General features: G+C 37.4%; 2 protein-coding genes and 1 long non-coding RNA gene across 3 annotated transcripts in view; 1 reads left to right on the plus strand and 2 right to left on the minus strand.

The window, feature by feature from the left end:
• Positions 1-14,872, minus strand: part of LOC139983598 (low-density lipoprotein receptor-related protein 1-like) — a 39,324-nt gene extending 24,452 nt beyond the window's left edge. Inside the window, exons 1-9 of the mRNA XM_071997250.1 lie at positions 14,694-14,872; positions 12,431-12,615; positions 11,523-11,694; positions 10,473-10,715; positions 9,786-9,954; positions 9,032-9,147; positions 8,087-8,366; positions 7,181-7,261; positions 6,371-6,640 (exon numbers count right to left, since the gene is read on the minus strand). Coding sequence (XP_071853351.1) covers positions 8,173-8,366; positions 9,032-9,147; positions 9,786-9,954; positions 10,473-10,715; positions 11,523-11,694; positions 12,431-12,615; positions 14,694-14,769 — 1,155 coding nt within the window. The 5' untranslated portion in view covers positions 14,770-14,872 and the 3' untranslated portion in view covers positions 6,371-6,640; positions 7,181-7,261; positions 8,087-8,172. The remainder of the gene's footprint in view (positions 1-6,370; positions 6,641-7,180; positions 7,262-8,086; positions 8,367-9,031; positions 9,148-9,785; positions 9,955-10,472; positions 10,716-11,522; positions 11,695-12,430; positions 12,616-14,693) is intronic.
• Positions 1-21,924, plus strand: part of LOC139982748 (proline rich transmembrane protein 1B-like) — a 186,663-nt gene that overhangs the window by 56,295 nt on the left and 108,444 nt on the right. The gene's annotated exons all lie outside the window — the stretch shown is intronic.
• On the minus strand, positions 1,212-5,878 carry LOC139983466 (uncharacterized). The gene is made up of 2 exons (XR_011798697.1): positions 3,376-5,878; positions 1,212-2,655 (listed from the first exon to the last, which is right to left on the minus strand). It is a non-coding gene; the product is annotated as an uncharacterized lncRNA (long non-coding RNA).

Raw genomic sequence — 21,924 nt, forward strand, 5'->3', positions numbered from 1 at the left:
ATGGGATATAGCTCCTTGTTGTGACATTTAAGTGCCCGGTCAAGGTACTGGTCAAATTACTGTTTAATGTACCAGTACTAGTAAGGGTACGTTTCAGAGTATGTGTCAGGGCGCCTTTCAGGATACCAGTTGGGATACAGGTCGAGGTACCGGCCGGGGTCCTGGTCAGGGAGGGGTACCGGTGGGGGTAACTGTCAGGCTCACTATTAAGGTACCGGTCGGGGTATGGTCGGAGTACTGGTCCGTGAACCACTGAGAGTACCAATGGAAATACTGGTGAGGGTACCGGATGACGGTACTGGATGACGATACCGGGGACCGGGATGACGCATTTTTGTAAAGAATTGATGGGATTTTTTATACCTTGGGGAGGTTTTGGCTTGGGTGGATTTTGTCCTAGGGGGATTTTGTCCAAGGGGATTTTGGCTCTGGGGGATTTTGTCCTAGGGGGACTTTGTCCGGGGGGGATTTTGTCCTGTCACCCTATTTAGGTATTAGTATTGGACCAAAAACAGTATTAATGTCGGCACGAAACAAACGTTAAAGAAAGCTCAAATGTTGTTTGTCCATCTCTAGCATCCCTGGTGGAACCATGGAAATATTTGAAAATTGTCAGCACTGTGGCAAGTCCCCAGACATTTTGATATGTTACCATTATAGTTAACAAATTGGGTAAAGCCTGTTCAGGGAATGATGATAAGCAGCCCCTCCACTTTTATGTTTTTGACAAAATACTATACCCTCAAAGCCAGATTTTTAAAGCAAAAAAATTATGGCTCAGGAACTAATGGTATACTGGCAGTTTTGAACTAAAATCGACAGTGAATATTACATGAATTGCATCAGAACATAATTTAAGTAATGTATAAATGCATGCGCAGTTGCAACTGTTCACTGTATGTATATTTTTTTTCACTCCTCAGAGGAATACTGCTACAAACAGTCAAACAACAAACAATTTTCAATTGATCTGGAATACAACAGAAAGTGTCCCTTTTTGTACACTACTGTACAGTATACTGTGTCGCTGACTCAAAACATAAACAGAGATAGAGGCAGTGAATGTGATTGCTTAAAATTCATCAAAACTTGTTGACGATTTGTTTTTTTTAAACTTCTACCCAGAAATCTGGCTTATTACCAAACACATACAGTAGTGGAGATTAGCATGATATTAAAAGACGAGACACAATAAAAATTGTACAATCATATTCAAGCAGTTGATTGTATTTTCAATCCCAGTTTATATTTTCCACAAGATTTATTTCACATAATCCAGGATACTTGCACTATTTCATGACCTCAATTTACTGACCTCTCTCATACATGAGAAACATTTTGGGAACTAACTTATACCTCAAGTATTTATCTAGACTTACCAGTATAGGCTGTATCTAATACCGTAACCAATGCAAATTACCACAATATCATGGAGTTCCATGCTTGTAGGGACAAAATTATACACAATACCCCTGGATTGCACAATTTCATACCTATAGTTACAAATGTTGTGGTTTTACAGTATGTTTCATTGGGCTGCACTAGGTTTCCATGACATTGGTGCTAGTTGCATGTGCCTTTGCTGTATTCACGCCCCTCAATTTTGAGGGGAAATAATTTAATTTTGTTTAAAGAATAAACTGGTTCTTGGTGTAATAAAAGACCACAAGCTTTCAGTAATTAAGTCAGGCCTAACATTGTAAACTTTTCCTATAGCATAACCCCTGAACCCCACTTGTAGAATTGTGAAACTGTGGATCAGAAACAATGCAGTGTACCCCTGGAGATTTTGAGGGATAAAAGTTTGAAAGATTTTTATAATAGTAATCTGCTTAACAAATACCCTTAGTCCTGCACAAGTATCTGTGTGGTGGTGGTTGAAAATTACTGTACTATGGCTTGCTGATCTTGGAATACAAAATTAAAACATCTTAAAACATGAGAAATGCATTTAAGAACAGTTAAAGCAAGGTAAGGCAGCAAAATATCCAGTAACCTCAACACTTAAGCATCAGGACCACTTCAGTTGTATAACAAGTTCCATGTTCTTGACAAGCAGCTGCAAATGTTCCCTAATACTTACAAAAACATGTTGTGCCACTATGTCACCAAACTAAAATATTTCAAGAAGTACATTGCAAAAGAATGAGTCCATTTTTACAGTTAAATATGTAGAAGACTTCCCATGAAGACTGGTCTGCATTCTCTTGGTTCTGTCTGCTTGAAGCTTATAATATTAATTTCCTCTATCTCTTATATGGTGTAACAGTGTAACATATCCTGGAACTAGTTAGTTTTCTGTTACTGCTCTGCATTTATGTGAAGCAAATACTACATTACTGTGCCAATCCAACAACTATTCCCAGCAACTTCCTAACTCCATTGAAAGATGTGCTGTGTAACAGAGGATATACATGAGATGTGTGAATCTACTTTGCGATTTACAGGACATACTTTTGCTTTGCTTGGCATCGTCTTCTATGCAAGCTTTTAATTGATAAGCCCAACAAGGAGCTACTGTATACCACTATGTACAGCATGATGAAAAGCTTGGTTGATGATTGTATTCACCCCACTGTAAACTGTGTGATAATCTTGCCTGGCATTTCTAATTAGAGCATATCCTTTGCTGTATTAGCCTGTAGATATATCCATCTGTTGGTACAAAAAGAAAAGCTTTCTCTTAAAGATATGCTGATTTGGTCCCAATTATAGCACGCGCAATATAGCTTGGAATGTTTTGCGATTACCGATTAGACCTCACATGACCTCACACTCTACAAATGAAGAAAACAATGAACTGCTTTACAAAACTAAATCTCCTGTAATTCAGCCAATATTTGAATCATCTCACAACTTTTCATATATACTATTTTCAGTGTAAATTTCAATTCGTTTATCCATCCCATTTTGGGCCCATTAATTCTTGATTCATCTTGCCTTGTATACAACATTACACATTTTATTTATGCAGCCTTGCATTCAATTGGAGCTGAAACAGCTCCCTACCATAGCAAGTGCTTTTAAAAGTTGCAAGTCATTCAAGCTTTACCAATTGTAAAGATTTCAAAATTTAAATATACATGTACATTTTATGTGGACCTAGCCTGACAATTTGGTGTTGTCTTGCATTGACCTTTAAGATTAAAAACCAGAGAGTGGATATAGCTCTAGTGTTGTTAAATACTATGGACATAGAGGAAAAGATACCACCACATTAACCAGATCATACAAAAGTTTTCATCCCTTCTGATTGTTTCTTTCTTCATTCCATAACTTTGGAATAAATTACCTCAGATGTTACTCGTATTTGAGATAATAGAGTCCTATGGTATCAAGTTTATGCGATGTCGAACCTACAGAATATTAACTTACTTTTTGGTTAATTCAGAAAATATCTTTTTAATTTTGCTGTCAATGATGCAGTAGGTCACCACATCAGTCTGTCCCACACGGCATCTGTGCTCTAGCTATGATTGCTACCGTTCCAACATTGACTTTTTCACTGCATGGCAGCTACATCGTACAGTGTTATTCCCTTGGATAGTGGGCTGTTGTCATTCATCTTGAGATTGAGAATGTTGATCATCAAATTTGTCTGAGAAAACATTAACAGTGCCAATCAAATAAATATCAAATGGTCAGAGTGTAGATGTGCATTATTTCAATTTTTATTGTACACTTCTCTCCAATATATTTTGGGCCAATACAGAGCTCAGATCTTTAACACTGAATATTGCACATTTAGTCAACTTGGTATTACTTATGGATCTAAACAGGCTTAACAAAATGACTTACAGTATATGCAAGGGAGGGGATAGAAGGCTTTATCAATTTTTTGTGTTATATAGATTTTTGGAGGATGTTAACTTTTAATTAGGTGCACTCAGCTTTTGTAATAGTTACATTATGGAAATGTACTGACTCAATAACCTTTTGGATGCATGGCATTGTTATTTTGTACAAATTTTGGCTAGTTATAAATAAGACACTTGAAACACAATGCATCACTTGAGAGACTTAGATTAAAGGTATTCTGCATTGGCCCAAATTTGATGCTGGATTTTCTAGTATTATATCCTTTAACTGTTCTTATTGATACCCTCACTGGGATATTCAGACATCTTACAGTACAGTGGTGTTTAGAATGTCTGAGAATATTTTGGAGAGTAAAGACTTCTAAGAACTTTTTGAAAAGTTCTAGCAATTATAGCATCTCTTATTCAATACAGGCTACTTGTAAGTTACATTTGCATGGTGACTTCAGTCTCTAATAATCTAGGCATAGCTACTGTACAGTATAGTAAAGGCTTCATAATTGACACACCCCCGTAATTGACGCACCTTAAATTATTACTAGCAACGATACAGCAGGCCACCTAAACTTTTTTGCAGTCAAACAGAATTACATATTTCATGAGTTTGAATCCATTTGAGGTATTTGCTGACCAAATTGTGGTATTTTTTAAGCTTTTAACACCCTCCCCCAGTTTTGCACGTTTTTTGGCCATTTGGAAATCTTAACACCCTTAAAATACCCAACATTACCTCAATATGATAACACTACTCTCTGGGACATGACCTGTCAGAGCTTAGAGGCTCAGAGCATAGCAAACAGCATCTAAAGTCAATGGATGTATACTAAGGCCTACACTACAGTTAGCTTATCGACGAATGTGTCAATTTAGGGGTATGAAAGAACTTGACACGGCAGACATTTTGTGGTCAAATTCTGCTCAATTGTACGGTGCATAGGCACAGAACCTTAAATATTTTGAGATCAGAACATTTCTGAGGAACTACACATATGAAAAACACATACAGTTGAGTAATTTGGATTTTTCCTTGATAGATATCATTGATCAAATCCTTAAGTGCGTCAATTATAAGCCCACCATGCTACAGTATCTGGTCATGATTTGGGCAATGTACAGTAACATAATTGTCCAGAAAAATCTAAGGCCATATATGATACATACATGCACAGTAGGCTAAGAAGTTAAGCTGACCTACTTGAAATCTAATTTCTCTGGCAGTTGGTATTAATTTGTAGCTCAAACTACAGACCAGTTTACCCTTGACCCAATGCTAAGGTAGTGTTAGGACTTGGACTATGGCCCTAGGCTACAGCCGAACGTAGGCTAGGCCTTACAAGTTTTAGGCTAGAAGCTAGTCTAGACTATAGTATTGAAATATGGGTATGAACAAATAACGTGAAGCTGTATGCAACAACGTTATAATATCAACGTTATTAATATCACCAAACTTTATTGACTAATCTCATAGACCTTACCTGAAGTTGTTGGTGAGACGTTTTCTTGTTAACGGTACTTTTTTAAGAAAAAGTCAACAAGCAAAGAACCTGGGCACGAAAACCAAACTACCCGGCGAACGACTGACCCGATCTCAAGCCCAGTCCCTTGCATCGAAAGGGAACAGATACTACACATCATCTTATATAAGCCGAAACTGTTATTGGGTTGCATGCAATGCAGCCTACGGGTATGCTTTAGCGTTAGCCCTGGCGTATACAGTGTACACAGCGTAGAGCGTATACACTGAATACAGGCTACTGCCGCTGTCAAGAAAACTACGGATGCCTGTACGTCAGGTGAACTTATATACCAACTGGGGGATATACTTTGAGAGCAAGACTTAGGTTTACCGTAAGGGTTTGACCAATTGGATTTTTCCTTGCCAAATGACCCAAAAAGTAGGTAGCAACTTATAACGACTGATATGCAGTCCTAGTACCGTAAGGTATGCTGATGTAAAATTTCAAGTTGATCCAATCATTTCACCTCAGGTAAACCTAAGCACCAACTTGGAGAAGTAAACGTAAATACCAATCCAGTGCTATATATATATATATATATATATATATATATATATATATATATATATATATATATATATATATATATATATATATATATATATATATATATACATATACATATATATATATATATATATATATAAATATATATAAATATATATATATATATATATGTGTGTGTGTGTGTGCGGGTGTGTGTGTGTGTGTAGTTGTAGTTGTGTGCTCTGTTTTATTTTATATACTGTACTTCCGTGTCACGCTTCAGAGCGCTCGCACTGACAATTCCAGTAGTATGGATATCATGTTTCGATGTTACGGATTGGGGATGATGAGAGTGGATCAAGTTGTTGGTTTTCGGTCTCAGGCTCTATCTGGGATGATCTTAAAATGTACTATCTTCTATTAGATTCAGGTTAGGAACTGGTCATACCAGTAGTACGAGTGCTTTGAAGCATTGTACTAATATAGAGTGCTACTAGTATTATTTAACAAACTTGTTAAATAACAAGATTCCAAACACATTAAACTCACCTTCAGTAGTCATCGTTATTTGAGAGAGAGTGATATTAAAGAAACACTTTGCCTCGTTTCCTACGTCATCCGTGAAAATGTATACAACCGTTGTGAGACCCAAATTGAAAGTTGAACCTGGGATATGTGTTCTACTCCGGAAAGGCAAAGCAACTGGAGTTTGTACTCCGTAGATGCGACTCACTGCCGTCGGCTCTTGCCATAGGACTTTCGTTGGTCCTTGCGTGTACATCTGTACATCACCAGGACATTTCGAGACTAAAGGCTTGACTTTGAAAAAAATATGAAAACAAACCAAAGGAGAAAACAAAGGTGATTGCTTTTCAATCGGTTGTATCGATTTAAACTGAAGTAGTTCCTGTGCTGTGCAGTGGTTCTGTTCGTGGGAGGAAGGTACTGGAAGCAATATAAAAGTGGAATGTGTTACAATAATAATCTGAACAATTTGGCAAATGTCATTAACAATTATTTAAAAACATTTGACCAAGTACTCGCCTCTAGTCAGACCCGTCTAACTTCATCTCCCCTTTCGAACGACACCACCACCAACGACACCAACACCAACACCAGCACCAACAACACCGACACCAGCACCAACACCCATTCGAGAATTTAGAGTATGCTCGGGAGTAAAAGCAAAACCCCTGTCGGAACTTTATCATTCATCTGTTGGGTTCGAGTTTTATTATTTTACACAATTCTGCAGTTTTGTAGATATTTACCAGACCGGTAAACTTCACATGCATAGGCCTATTTGAATGCGAGTAAGGCGAAAATTTCATTGCATGCCAAAAATGAAACTTTGCAAACCTTCAACGCAGAAGAAAGAGACACCGTCTGGAAAACAAAGCTGACTACATTGTCCGTTGTCGATAGCACATTGGTGTTGATCTGCAAAGAGACCAAAACATAGTTGAAAAAAAGATTATTTAAGGTGATAAATCTGTGGCACTATTATATATATATATATATATATATATATATATATATATATATATATATATATATATATATATATATATATATATATATATATATATATATAGGCTATATATATATATAGGCTATATCTATATATATATATATATATATATATAGGCTATATATATAGGCTATATATATATATATATTTATATATATATATATATATATATATATATATATATATATATGTAAATCGTAATGAGTTGGAAAATCAAGAACAGCGAAAAACTTCCAGCCTCCACCGGGATTCGAACCCGGGCGTCCCGCTTTATATGCGGACACCCTAACCACTATGCTATGGACGCTGATTATATGTCCAGAGGTTCAAACCGGTAAGGAAGTCTTAATTCCACTGGCGTTTGTCACCTGTATCGAACAATACTAGTTCTGTTTTTGGTGACATATTTTGCCTTACTCTAGAGATCAAACATGATGCTAACCAACTCCGAATCATTTGTGATTCCTAAAGCCGGATCTCGAAAGAGATACTTTGAATAGACTTTATGTTAATGTAATGGAGGTTAACGACAAAGGAAAATGAAGATACATATAAATGAAATCGTAATGAGTTGGAAAATCAAGAAGAGAGATAAAACTTTCAACTTTCACCGGGATTCGAACCCGGGCCTCCCGCTTTATATGCAGACACCCTAACCACTAGGCTATGGACGCTGATTGTATGTCCAGAGGTTCGAATATTATGTCATCCTCGTTCAGGGTTAGTAGTAATACCTGAAATCTCTTGATCGGACCGGTAATAAAACAGGCCTTCCAAAGCCGGCGAATTGTTGACAAGATAGACAGTTCTTAAACTGTGTCTACCTCTTTCGACATGGTACACTTTTTGCGTCGATTGGATGAGACCAGAACAGGGCGAAACTGTCCATAGTGAAACCATGGAAAGCTGAAAACAGTGCGTGACGATACACCTGTTGACGGTCGGTACCATTCAGGTTTATCCTCTCTAGGTCAGCGGTGTCTCCTAGTGCATTTATCCAATAGAGAACATTGTCTGAAAAACAAAAGAAGGCAATGCTTTCTTCATTGTTTATTGATATTGTTTCGTGTTTCTGTGAGTTAAACACAGACAGATCACTAGTCAATACAAGACAGCCATTGGTCATACTAAGACAACCTAGTCGTATATATGGATCCATATATACCGTGGATGGATGGATGGATTGATGGATATATGAATGGATGAGGGAGGGAGGAATGGATGTATAGATGGATGGATGGATGAGTGGATGGGTGGATAAATGGATGAGGGAGGTATCGATGGATGGATGGATGGATGAATGGATGATGGATGGATGGATGGATGGATGAGTGGCTAAGTGGATGGATGGAAGGATGAGGGAGGAATGGATGGAAGGATATGTGGATGGATGGATGAACGGACGGATGGACGGACGGACGGACCGAGGGACGGACGGATGGGCGGACCGACGAACCGATGGACGGACGGACGGACCGACGGACGGAAGGACGGACGCTTATCAGATACTGGGTAAACTCATCAAATAATAGACATTTTTCGCTTACGTTGGGCGAGACACACCATTTTCATCCCAGTGCCATTCAGGCAAGGAATGGATCCTAGCATGGAGACTAATTCCGCAGTCAGCTTCAACCAGGGACTGTTATGGACTCTACAGAAACATTGCCTCAACATACCATAAGGATCAATCTGTAATGTCTTCACATCGTTTAATCCATTAACAAGGACAACCAGCTCTGATCCGTCTGCCTTTGATCTCATTAAACTCTGTCTACAATTCCAGAACACTGATCTATATCATGTAGAGGTGAAAAGGAAAACAAAAGTCGATATTCCAGGATCTTCAATATTATTGGAACGCAAAAACTTTCAGATTTGCCTAAACATTTAAACGGAATAGAAAGCACATTCATCTTCAGAAAATTAGAGCAAAGTTCAATCGTTGCAAACTTACTTGTTGTTTGTTTCTTAATAGCAATAACGAGTTGGCATTTTCAAGCCTTGCATTTTTTATCTGTATAGTTAATGATAACCTCCGAACTCCAATGATTTTAATTTTAATGAGTATGCAACACCGTTCCACCACTCAGCCTCTTGGTTTCATTACCCATCAAGAGGATTTTAAACCCAACCCCTTCATCACCCACTTCCCCGTCCTACTAAAGCTCTGTTTTTTTTCTGTTTGTCTCACTCTTCCACATTCTCTCTTTTACAGTCATTGCTATCTTTACTATACCCATCTGCTCAGTGCATCCCCTGTAACCCTCCATCTCCAGCAGCCGTAGCATCACCTGCTCCTTTCATCTAACTTTTTGGATTCATCAACTGTTACTATATTCGTTGTATAACGTTCCAAATAATGTTAATATGTGTATATTATACTAACATAACCAGGTATATAGTATGTGAAAAAGGTACATCTCGGCCTACCTATGATCCAAACTTAATGCAACCGCTCGTGGGGTTTCACATCCGGGGTCTGGTGGAGAGATGTACTTCCTAGAAGTGCCGTCGAGTCTTGACACGGACACCTCATTTCGACTAGAATCACCCCAATACATCAATCCCGTTATGTAAGCGACTGCTATGCCTGACGGAGCTGTATAGAGTCAATGGAAGAACTTACTAAATTAAATGTATGTTTTGTAATTACCAACCCTATTCAAAGTTAAGATAGCTGGCACATATTCATAGCAGTACACAATCAAGAGGTCCTCTAGACATCCAAAAGATGATAGGTGATTGATAGAGGACGATGGTTTTGTGAGATATTCCTTCCCTCATGAAGTCATGCACCTTATAACACACACACACAAACAAGACACTAATATGGGACACTATATATGCTAATGCAGGTGTGTTCTTGTTTATTTGTTCCTAGACCTAGGCGTATTGCAATTCTTTGAGGCCAGCTTCTAAGGACTTAGTATGATATATCTTTAGCGGTGGTCATCTTGTTCGGGTAGCATTGGAATGCGGAGAAGTAGAAAGAGAAAGAGAAGGCGAATGCGAAGGAGAAGGAGAAGAAGAAGAAGATGCCTTTGTAACATGGTTTTTCAAAGTCATTCATGTGTAATGAGAAGACGTTCCACATATATAATAATTACTAATACTCACTGCCTATATGGTCGTCTACGAGAATATCGTGGGTGTCATCTTTGATATTTACTCGAGCAATAAACTTCTCTTGTATATCAGTGTAATAAAAGTAAGCTCTGATCGGATCAAATGTCAACGCGGATGGACGCGTCGATCTTGGCAGGGGAAGGTGTTGAATTCCTTTTGTGCTGAATCTGTCGAAACGGACAATTGAAGCAATGTCGGTTCCAACGGCAGCGATGTATTCCGTTCTTGGTAGTACTGTAAGGAGAAAAAAAAAGAGGATTTCTCAATTATTTCTGATAAACAGTTTAATTGCAAGTGAACGAGGAAACATACATACGTTAAACATATTTTGATTTTTGATTTTAAAATAAGATGGATAATGATTCCAGAATAAACGTGGCAGATTCCAGTATAACCAGAGAACTTAACGACTTACGATATGAGACTTAAAAGAATGCAAACTTTATGCAATTTAATATACTTTTTGGCTAATTTGGGGGGTTTCCAATTACGTGTAAATAATTACGTGACTTAGCCCAATGATAGGCTATTTGTGATGGCTCGGAATACATACCTTGACTGTACTGAGCACTAAAACATGTTGCCTCAACTGTAGGCTATTTGTAATGGCTCAGAAGCATACCTTGTCTGTACCGAGCATTAAAACCTGTTGCCTTAATTGCAGGTTATAGTGATAGCTCAGAATACATACCTTGACTGTACCGAGCATTAAAACCAGTTGCCTTAATTGCAGGTTATAGTGTTAGCTCAGAATACATACCTTGACTGTACCGAGCATTAAATCATGTTGCCTCAACTGTAGGCTATTTGTAATGGCTCAGAAGCATACCTTGAATGTACCGAGCATTACAACCTGTTGCCTTAATTGCAGATTATATATAGTGATAGCTCAGAATACATACCTTGACTGTACCAAGCACTAAAACCTGTTGCCTAAATTGTAGGCTATTGTGATGGCTCAGAATACACACCTTGATTATAACGAGCATTAAAACCTGTTGCCTAAATTGTAGGTTATGTGTAGTGGCTCAGAATACACACCTTGACTGTACCGAGCACTAAAACCTGTTGCCTCAACCGTGTTATCCGTTTGCATGTGGATGGTCAATTGGTTTGTCGTCGATAGAAAGCGAATCGGGTGCCTTGGCCAGCCAGGACCGTCATCGCAAAATATCGCTGGTTGGAATTCTGACCCTGGCGTGGGATCAGCGATCTAGTAGTAATCAGTACCAGATTTGGAACGGACAAACAGATAAACGTTAAGACAGAGATATAGAAACAAATCAATAGTTATCAGTAGAATCTGGTCTTTCGTAAAGTAAATTCTCTCGTCAGGGATTGGGTTATAAAATGAACATAGTTTTTGAGACATTTGCACGAAATTGCCCTTGTTTATATTGGTACAGAACAGTCGATTAATATATGACTCTTTCAACATTGCGCTATCTAGTAATCTAAATATATTCCTAAATGTATTGGTTGAGGTGTAAATTATCGATGCGCTTTAGACGCTTGTAATACTGGTAGCATCTTTTTTGTGTCTTAAAACTATAAATTAAAACTTATTACTAGTTTTAATAGCAAACAAAATAGGTCTTCCATAATCAAGGTATAAGCGCTTTAATCGTCAAATAATACTAGTAATAGCCAGTAGTTGTTTTTTAACGCTTAAGCGACCACAGATGTGGGAGAAACCTGCAAGGGCTTATGGATTACAACTTACACGTCGGGTGGCTTCCAATTTAACATTTTAACTCACATTTGGAATCTTTCCAATTAAGAAAGTATCTCTATTGCCGAGTAGCCTGCAACGAACGCACAAATTTAAGATAATACCTTATCATTGAGAGGTCTTAACAGGAAAATAAACAATATCGACGTTGTCGACTATATATGGTAGCTATCAGGTATTTTAAACGTATTTATTAACCATGCATGTATATATTTACCGTGATTGAATCGTTGCAAAGACCGCCGAATTCTGCTTCGAGTTGAACATCATCGAACGTCAACTCGATGACTTTTCCTTCTGCAGCTTGTAAGTGCCATGTACAGTTAACATTGGAAGGATACAAATTTGGATATTCAGGCGATGTAAATGTCCCCGTAGAGTTCGAGAGCGTGACATCACAGGCTGAATGTCAAAAAAATTAACATAAAGAGAGAGCAACTCATATCGAAGATGCATGCATGGGTAAGGTTTAGGTGGGTGCTGGTGACGGGGAAGGTGGTAAGGGAGGGGTTATGATTTGAATGACAGCGTGGAAGTAGAGGGGAATAACAAGGACATATGAAGCTAGGAATGTATTTGGAACAATACGTGTTTTAGACCGGGGATTAATTATTATGAATTAATTATAAAGTTTCAACCATTGAAGATTACAATTGAAATTATCTCATGAATATGAAACCAAAAAGTCGAAAAGTGGAATGAGTTAAAGGCATTTTAATTCCATATGAGCAAATGAGATTGTTTAACACTAAAGACAATGACATCAACCTTGAGAAAGAGTGCAGCCCATAGACCTTTAACATTTTACATTGCCATTCATCAATTGAATTTTATGTAATCAAATTGATTATGAACTTTGCATACGGTACTTTGGGAACACAACGTTTTCCGTTTTTAGCAACATGTTGTGTTGCTATTGAAAAAATATTTGCATCAATATCTAAGTAAAGTAATTTTTTAAAAGGATTATCGAATCATAACCAATGAATATAAGTGATTCTTTTATGATGACCGTAATATCTATTTAACATTTAGATGACAGTGAACAGTATAAATAATTAAAAGTGTTTGTATTAGCATAAAATGTTAAGCCCATGGAACATGTCTGTAACCTCTTGGCTTTTACATGTGTGTATGTTCATGAGCTGGACAAGATTATAAGTTAGCACGCAAACACACACCTTTTTACATGCAGGTGAAAATGTGTGTGTTTGTGTTTTTGTATTCCATCCAAGGTTTTGTAAATGTAAAGTTTGACATTTTAAGAATTATGTGTCCCTGCAAACGTAACATTTATTGGTAATTTAGTAATAGGATCACTTTGCAAAAATCTTCTTTTTTTTTAACTGTTCACCAGTCGGACAGTTTATATGTCATGCCAAAACAATTGGTTGTTGATGTTAAGTTTCTCATCCGTTTTAAAGCTTTCGTGTTGGTTCAATAGACAACAAAAGCCTAAACTAGATTTGTTTCAGTCTTATTACTAATTAAGTTGTGTTTTACTACATGCTTGAGCAAAGACATCAATTTACTCAAGGCTTGAGTAAATTTAAAGGAATACCATGGTATAGTTTGAGGGGGGGTGGGAGTTTACGAAGCATAACTTGTAACATTACCAGAAAGAGTACTTTACATATAATCTCGATGCTGGTAAATTTAAATTTTGAGTATTTTTTTTCTTTTCTGAAAAACTGAAAAAGATCACTTAATGTTAAGGAATAGTTAAAGAAAGCCTCCAGGTATACTTGTCTAAGATATAACATGTAAGGTTGTGTCATAAATTCTACTGTCCCTTAAGCACGAATGGAGATCATAGTTGTATTAATCCTTCCCTCTTATTTTCCTTTTACTATAGGCTCATAATGACAAAATTGTACCAAATGATTACGATTTACCATATTTTGTGATTTAACTTTGATTGATCACCTCTAAAGAAACGTTTTTTTTAAAGAAATTGCTTGTTAGGGAAACATGTTCGTTTCTTACTAGATCTTGAGGACCACTATAAAGAATATTTTCAAAGACGATATCTCCATCATATTTAAATTAGGCCGAGGTGTGGATTTATATCCGATTATCTTGAGTGTTTTGGCGACAGCATGGTTAAATTGATGAAGACCCGTTTTACATTCAAAGTATGCATGGCGATCGTTATTTGATGTTTATCTGCCAAAACTTGTTGTATATTCTCAAAATGTTTCAAGTATTGCTTGTTTTGTTTCTTGTTTTCTCGAATGAGTCGTGTAAGTGCCGGTGGCGTTGGTGTTAGGGAGGAGAGGGAGGGGATGGGCAGCAATATATTTCCCTGCCCTCATCTTTAAAATTGTTTTATAAGATCCTCCGTCTCTGCTTCATCTGTAGTTTATATGCAATATGTAGACGGTATATTGCGAAAAAGAGCAAAAGTCTTGTAGGTAAAATTAAAATTAAAAAAAAAATCTGAAAGTCAGCATCCTTTTGCAAGGCTGCGGTAACCTTACCTTCTGTCGTGAGCAAATTTCCTCCCAAAAAGAAAAGAAATAAGAAACATTGATATAAATTTATTTGGTATTTCATGGTTGAGTTAATCTCGTGATCACTGCGACAGTTGCTCACTGTGTTGTAGACTCAAAAGTTCATCTTGTGTTGAACATCCGCATTCCAGGCTGGTGGAAGCCAAAATGCCATATTAGTACCATAAAGACATATTTTTGATATCGTGGATCACTTTGGATACCGAAGGCCAAGTACCATAACCACAAATAATAAACGCTAGTTAGAAATATGTTTGTTTTTGAGTTGTTAACAAAGGACTTCTCTCGGCTCAGTGTTGAAACTGTAATGTACACAAATCAATGATATCTATCTAATCTGTATTAAGTACTTTGAAGAGTCTTTCTTGAGTAAATAATAATTTTAAAAAAACAGGTTGTTAACAATCCACATATCCACTAACTGACTTATATGTCATACGTTAGTTACAAACTCTTCCAGCTTAAATCTCTTCCTTGTTGACTTTTTATGTACCATTGTGTCTAGTAAAACGAACTAAGAAAAGGTCAACGATGTTAGCAATTATTGGCAAGGTACAAGGGTGATCGGTGTCGGCATGGTACACGGGTGATTGGTGTTGGTATGGTACAAAGGGTGATTGGTATTGACGTGGTACAGAGGGTGATTGGTCTAGCTTGTAACCACGATACCGATACCGTAATTACCGAAATTGTGCACATAAGACGACCTTCATGTTAGTTTTGTGAATGCATCTTGAAGGATTAGTTCAGGTGTCACAAATGTTTATCTTATATAAAAGAGGACAATAAAAGAAACCCAATTGTGAAGAAATTATTCCAATATCTTGTTACGTTTAGGAGATATTCCAGTTTAAAGTTCTATCTGATTGTGTAGAAACTGCTGAAATCAGACTAGCGGTAACGTCATATCCTCATATTCCTAAAAAGTCTTTGTTATTTTATTAAAATATTTTATAAGATTGTATGACTTACAACCAAAAGATACGTCAAGAGATTTCATATGTGTCAAGGGAAGTATTTGAGATTTAACATATGAAGAATGTTTGATTATATTTTTTTAGATTTGTGAAAAACAAAAGTAATTATTTTTAATGAAATATATTGACACATGTTAAGGAAGTGAGGATGTGACATCACACCCTAACAGTTAGTCTCTCTACACCAGTCATTTGCAAAGAAATTTTGAAATCTTCAAAGTGTGATATCTCCTTAACAGAGAATGCTATCATCGTAGTTTCTTCACTATTCTGTTTGTCTGTTTAAGTTCTTTCATACAAAATTGACAAGATTGACACCTGAACCAATCCTTTAATTTAAAAAACTCCATCAGTTTCTGCGAAGACGGAAAGTTATTTGAGGTCAATAAGAGGCAAACGCTGAAAATCTTGTAATTCCTAAAACTGAAGCATGCAAATCATTGGTAGCTGAATACATAGTATGTGGATCCATATTTAAATGATCACAAGGGCATATGTACCATATATTCCCGTTTAGAGAGATTACATAGCTTAAGCTACTTGAGGTCAACTTCGAGGACATATCTTGGAAATGTTCTAGAAACAATAATTCCAGAAGGGAAGCCTCACTAACTTTGGATTGAACTTGTTAAGTTCACGAATGTCATGCTTTCTAGGAAGTGGTAAGGTCATTCGAGTTCATCAGAGGGGGAAGTCTGAAAACTTCCTAAATCATCAAAAACTCAAAACGTAAAGCTTGACATGATGAACTTCTCACTGGGTGTTTGAAGCCATTTTATGGCAAATAATAACTATCAAGCCAGTTGGCTTACTGGTGTACACAGTTATACATGTACGGTTACAATAATTGTAATAAGTGTGGGAAATTATTCTTTATTTTTACAAGATATTTTACGATAGAAAATAGGCGGTGGTCTCCGGTGCAAAAATATAGTCCTGTGTGAGGACTGTTTGATACCCTTGGTGACCGGACTAAGTATTTGGGTTAATGTACAATTGCCCAGTTCTGAAAGAGAATGGTGTTAGTGGTGCTGTTTTTATGAGGAAATGCTCAAGTGACCTGTTATTCAATGTCATATTGGTTGTTGAACAGGTGTCAGTTACGTGGCGTTCCACATTTGATGGATCCTTTTGAGCTACTGTATTTGACATATCACTTTACCAAGTACTCAACAATTGTTCCTTTACCTCGCCCTAGATATATAACTCAACGGTAGGTATGTAACTGAGTCATTGGGGGACCTTACCTAATGCTGCAATCGACTCCAGTTTTACACCAAATCCCAACCAAACCGAAATACCAGAACAACATCTAACGCCATGCGAACTGGCTACAAAGAGGATATCCACATACTTACAACCCTATAAATAACAGAAACGAAAAAAGACGAAGACGGCACCCTTGGGACTCCAAAACCTTTTGGGCACCATACTCAAACATGGAACCATTCCTTAACTTTCCCTTTTTCGCCTTACCACGTATTAATTGAATTAAAGAGACAACAACTGCCTTTACCAACACCATTAATGCCAAACCTATGTTCTCTCGCATTGACAAGCAGTTCTGGTGAAAACAGGAGGATAGATGGCGAGGCTCACGGTTACTGACACACGGACATAAATACTGTCCTTCAATTAGGAACTCGCAAATGAAATAGAAGTAGAACAGCCCCCTCCTCAGTACAGTACATAAACATACGAAATGTACTCGCGGTATAACATACACAGTCGCAAATTCTTCAGTGGTGTTTCAAAAGTGACAAATATTGCACCATTTTGCATGTAAGCAAGCTGGTTGTAAATATTTTACTAAATTATTTACCGTTATCAGCTTAGCCTTACACCAGTAGCAATGCATATGATTATTCTTTACATCTAAAACCAATCAATAATCAAACATCTCCTAAAATAATCATAATACTACCAATACGTGAGAAATGATGATCTGTGTGTACACGGTGCTGGACTGAAACACCAGACGCTCAGGGACCTTAAGTTTCCTTGAAGAGGTCGAGTTTGATTTCCCAGATTGCGAGAAAATATGCTACCAAAGTTGACTTTGCAGCAAATGATAATAATAAAAGCAAATGAGCATCACGGACGTACCTCAAGTAAGAGTATATAATGCCTATCTGCTTGATGTCTTTTCGTCATTATATAGTCATCAATAATTGAATGCTTGATACGTGTTACCGGAAGCCGATTAAAGCGCTAATCGTTCACTGTGAATTCTTTAATGCTCATATAGTGTAAACATCTTGTCGTACATGTTTGAGAAGTATATGAAAGCAAATTGACCACTTGAATGGCATTACTCTCTATTGTTATAAACTTGCTTCAAATAAGGCATATGTAGTTCGTCAGTGAGTATCGATAAAGTCCATTAGTGAGTTACGTGTTCGACATAACGGGGACTACTTGTTATTCCAGAAATGGCAGTAATCTTGATCTGTTCATTGTTCATCAGAATGCAGTTCATTGACTTATAAAACAAATAGAATAAAGAACAAGGAATCGACTAACATTCTTCTGAGATCAAACTAGTTTTATCCTGAGACGTGTACAGCTAACACATCGACAGAAGAGTTGAAGACATCCCCGAAGATCATGTGTAGTATCTGTTCCTTTTCGAAGGGAATGGTGGTCCACACCTGACGTTGATCACACATTTACACTTCTGATACAAGGGGACTGGGGTTGAGAGCGGATAGTTTGGTTTTCGTGGCCAGGTTCTTTCCGAGGTGACTTTTCTTAAAAAAAGTATACCCGGTATTCAATCATGGGAGAGTGATCGAAAGATATATTTTACTGTAACTTTATAGCTCAAATACATAAATAAATAAGGAATAAGGCAAAATGTTAGTTTTGGTATGTTATAACACCCCCCCCCTCCTCCAAAAAAAAACAGACAACTTTGAGTCCAATAATGTTTCTGTAGCTATTCCAGTATTTTTCAAGATACTTATTTCTGGAATATTCGTTTAGGCTAACTTGATAGTGACGTCGACTCCTCATTGTAGAGCTTATAGTTAATGTTAATCCGTTGGTTTTGAGGTCAACCAGAATACGTTCGTTAAACTTCATATAAGTAAGCAACAGAGCAACCTTGGGTGGCATTCGACATCAGAATACATTTTTAATAAATATAAACATGTCATTTGAGACCATATAATCTATTTTTCCCATTGAGTTTTGTAGTGTAACTGAGGCACTAGTCCGATGGGCTGTGTACTAAACTAAAAGGTCCAGTCACTTTTACTAGTGAACCTCAACTGTTTAAAGGGTCATTCCAAAAACAAACAAAAAATAAGTTGTTGTGTTATAGGAATCAACCCTAGCTAGACTGAGAGCAGTGGTTGTGTAAGGTCCACGGCATATCAAAGTTAATTTTGTTCCTGAAGTTATTAAAACACAATACGGGGTATTTTTTGGGGGAATCTCAAACAAAGTTCTTCAGAATCACTGTTTCCGAAACTACCTACTATCAGGTATGAGAATTTGCTACAACACTGTGGCTTAGAATGGGACTGTATTGACACTTTTGTTTTCTTGCAAAAGTGATATAGATAAAATTCTATGTATATTAACTTTTTATCTCATGGTGTTGCTGGCTTGTATATCTCTGGCATTGCAACGAATAATGCTTGTTTTGAAGTAGGTAGTGTACATTTTTGTCAACACGTTTAAGTCAAAGAATGAGTTAATTAAGTTCCTGCAAAGCCTTGTGAACCTCATGACTGTTTGAATGTTTTGCTTGGCTTACCACAAATAACCCATAACAATAAAATGCATTCCACCTTCAGAGTGACAAGAAAAAAATACGACTTTTAAGGAATTCGATGGCGCTTGTTTGAAACAGGGTGTTTTTTTAAATATAAAATATATATATGGCTCTTAAAAGCATCCGTAGGTTCACTTTTAGGAGAATAGCGCCTCATCAGGTCACGTATTCAGTGGACGGTGGCTGCAAGCATGCCGGTCGCAGAGATGTCACCACCTCTGGCCAAAGGCAAGGATTCACGCACGCCACCTAGTACGCTTCTGGTCGATTTAACCGACCCTCTGCGCATCCCCCCGGGTTCTTTTGCGACAACAAGGGAGACATGGCACGGGATCCTAGGCCACAAAAAGCACGATACCTACAGCCAATGGTATTATCGCCAGAGGCCTGTCTTGAACCCTAGCCACGATTTACACGACCGACGAGGAATGAGTCTTTAGTCACCCTCTTAACCATATCGGCCATCACATCAGCTAGTAAATTACATGGTTGAATTAGGATATCAAGACTCCAGGGTCGACTACTGAATAGAAAAAGAAATTTTAAACGTGTTTAACCAACCATTGATGGATTCGAACTCAGTTCATCAGGGTTACCAGTCCACTGCTCTACCCACTGAACCATTTGACGAGTTAATTTTGTACGAGCTTAAGTTGGTATTGTTGGTTGGATACAATCTATTGGTAACAGTGAACGACACTGCCTTCAACGAAATCTCTATTCATCCTGTTTTACTCCCATTAGAACAACGAATATGAATATATGTATTAACAAGAGGCTCACGCTTGCCTTTTGTTACATTGCAGCAAGCAGTAATAACGTCGCTTCCTTCCAAGACGTACATGTACAATAGGCTTATGCCCCGATACTATCGACTACTTCGAAGCAAGCAGTAAAAGACAAACGAATTCCGTGAAATCTTCTTATTCACAAAAGGTTGCTTAAGATTATTGTCGCAAGAGAGGTCTTGCTGTAAGTTGTGTCCTTTTACAACTATATTCTATACAGACGAACATGAACTGAAGTAAGCCTGAAATTTCGACAAACAATGCCTATTCACATTTCAGTACCGTTTTGAATGAGAAAGGGACAATGCTTATTCAGTCAAAAACGTTAACTTCGTACGACTAATCTTATTTAGCGATCTGAATGGCTCGAATTAGCACGGTTATTCGACTAACCCGAAACAGGATTCATCGGGTTTTGAGTTCATGCAAGTATATAAATTTGGGAAACACGGGGATTGGAAATTGTTTATAGTCTGCAGTGACTTGATGTGCTTATTGATCCTCTGAAACTGCAGCATTTGCGTGGATGGTTCCCCCCCCCCCCGCCCAAAATGACTGTGTTCCACACATATACAGAAGTGTATAGTTAGCTTAATACAAAATATTAGAATCATCTTTATAAATATCAAATTTTGATCTATTAGAAGCCAACTTAATCACGTCGTTTACAATTATTGCATTTTGAAAGACTGAATGGTAATGAGGAAGGGACGGTGACGAGGACGGGGTTTGGATGTTTTTATAGCTTTTATATGTGCAATACAAGTCAACATTATGACATGGTCGACTACATCAATAGCTATAACCACTCATATGAAACATACTTTATAGGGGGCAATATCATCCCTTCCATGGTCATAGCTACCCTCCCTTCACCGCCGCCCTCCTTCCCATACCATTTGCCGGTACGTTACTGAACCATGAACTATAGATCTCTATGACAATGAAATACCATTTGCATACGTTTCCAATGAAGAGAATAAAGATAAAGTTTCCTCCTCTTCTGTTGATTTGAAAAGAGGTGTTTGTATCGCCTCTCATATAGAGTATGTGTTTGAAAACTAATCCAAGACGCATCCAGAACTCTGCTTTACTTTCACTTCATCACCTGACCAAATTTATTAATGCAACTTATTTAATCTTAAAAAAAAAAAAAAACATTTTTGTTACAAAGTATTCTTTGAGCTGTTGTAAGTCTGAATCAAAAGGAAGGAATAAACCAATGAGAAAATGTGAACTATAGAAACATTCTTTGCATTTCTTTTCAAGTCATTGGAGGATAATAGATTACGTTGATCCAAGAATTATACTCCATTGAATGGTAGGAATGCTAAAAGAGAAATCGGTCTTGTAAGAAATTCCAACTGAAAATAAACACTCTATATGCAATCATGAGAGAGCTTTACATGCTGCTTGATTCTTTCTATGGATTTTAAATTAATGACATTAGATCGAAAGAAAGTGAGTAATACAACCGTGGCCCACCTCTTTTAAATCTTTCAATCGCATTGGCAGGGGCTCACTAGTAGGGGATTCTCGCTAGCAGGGATTCTCCCATTGTGCGAATGAGTGAGGGTAAACTAATGTTCGTAACCATGGTATTAGTAACTGGTTGGCAGACGTTCTCTGATATCTTCTCCCCCCCCCCATAC

Source organism: Apostichopus japonicus, chromosome 16, assembly GCF_037975245.1.
Source record: "Apostichopus japonicus isolate 1M-3 chromosome 16, ASM3797524v1, whole genome shotgun sequence".
NCBI classification, from domain to species: Eukaryota; Metazoa; Echinodermata; class Holothuroidea; order Aspidochirotida; family Stichopodidae; genus Apostichopus; species Apostichopus japonicus.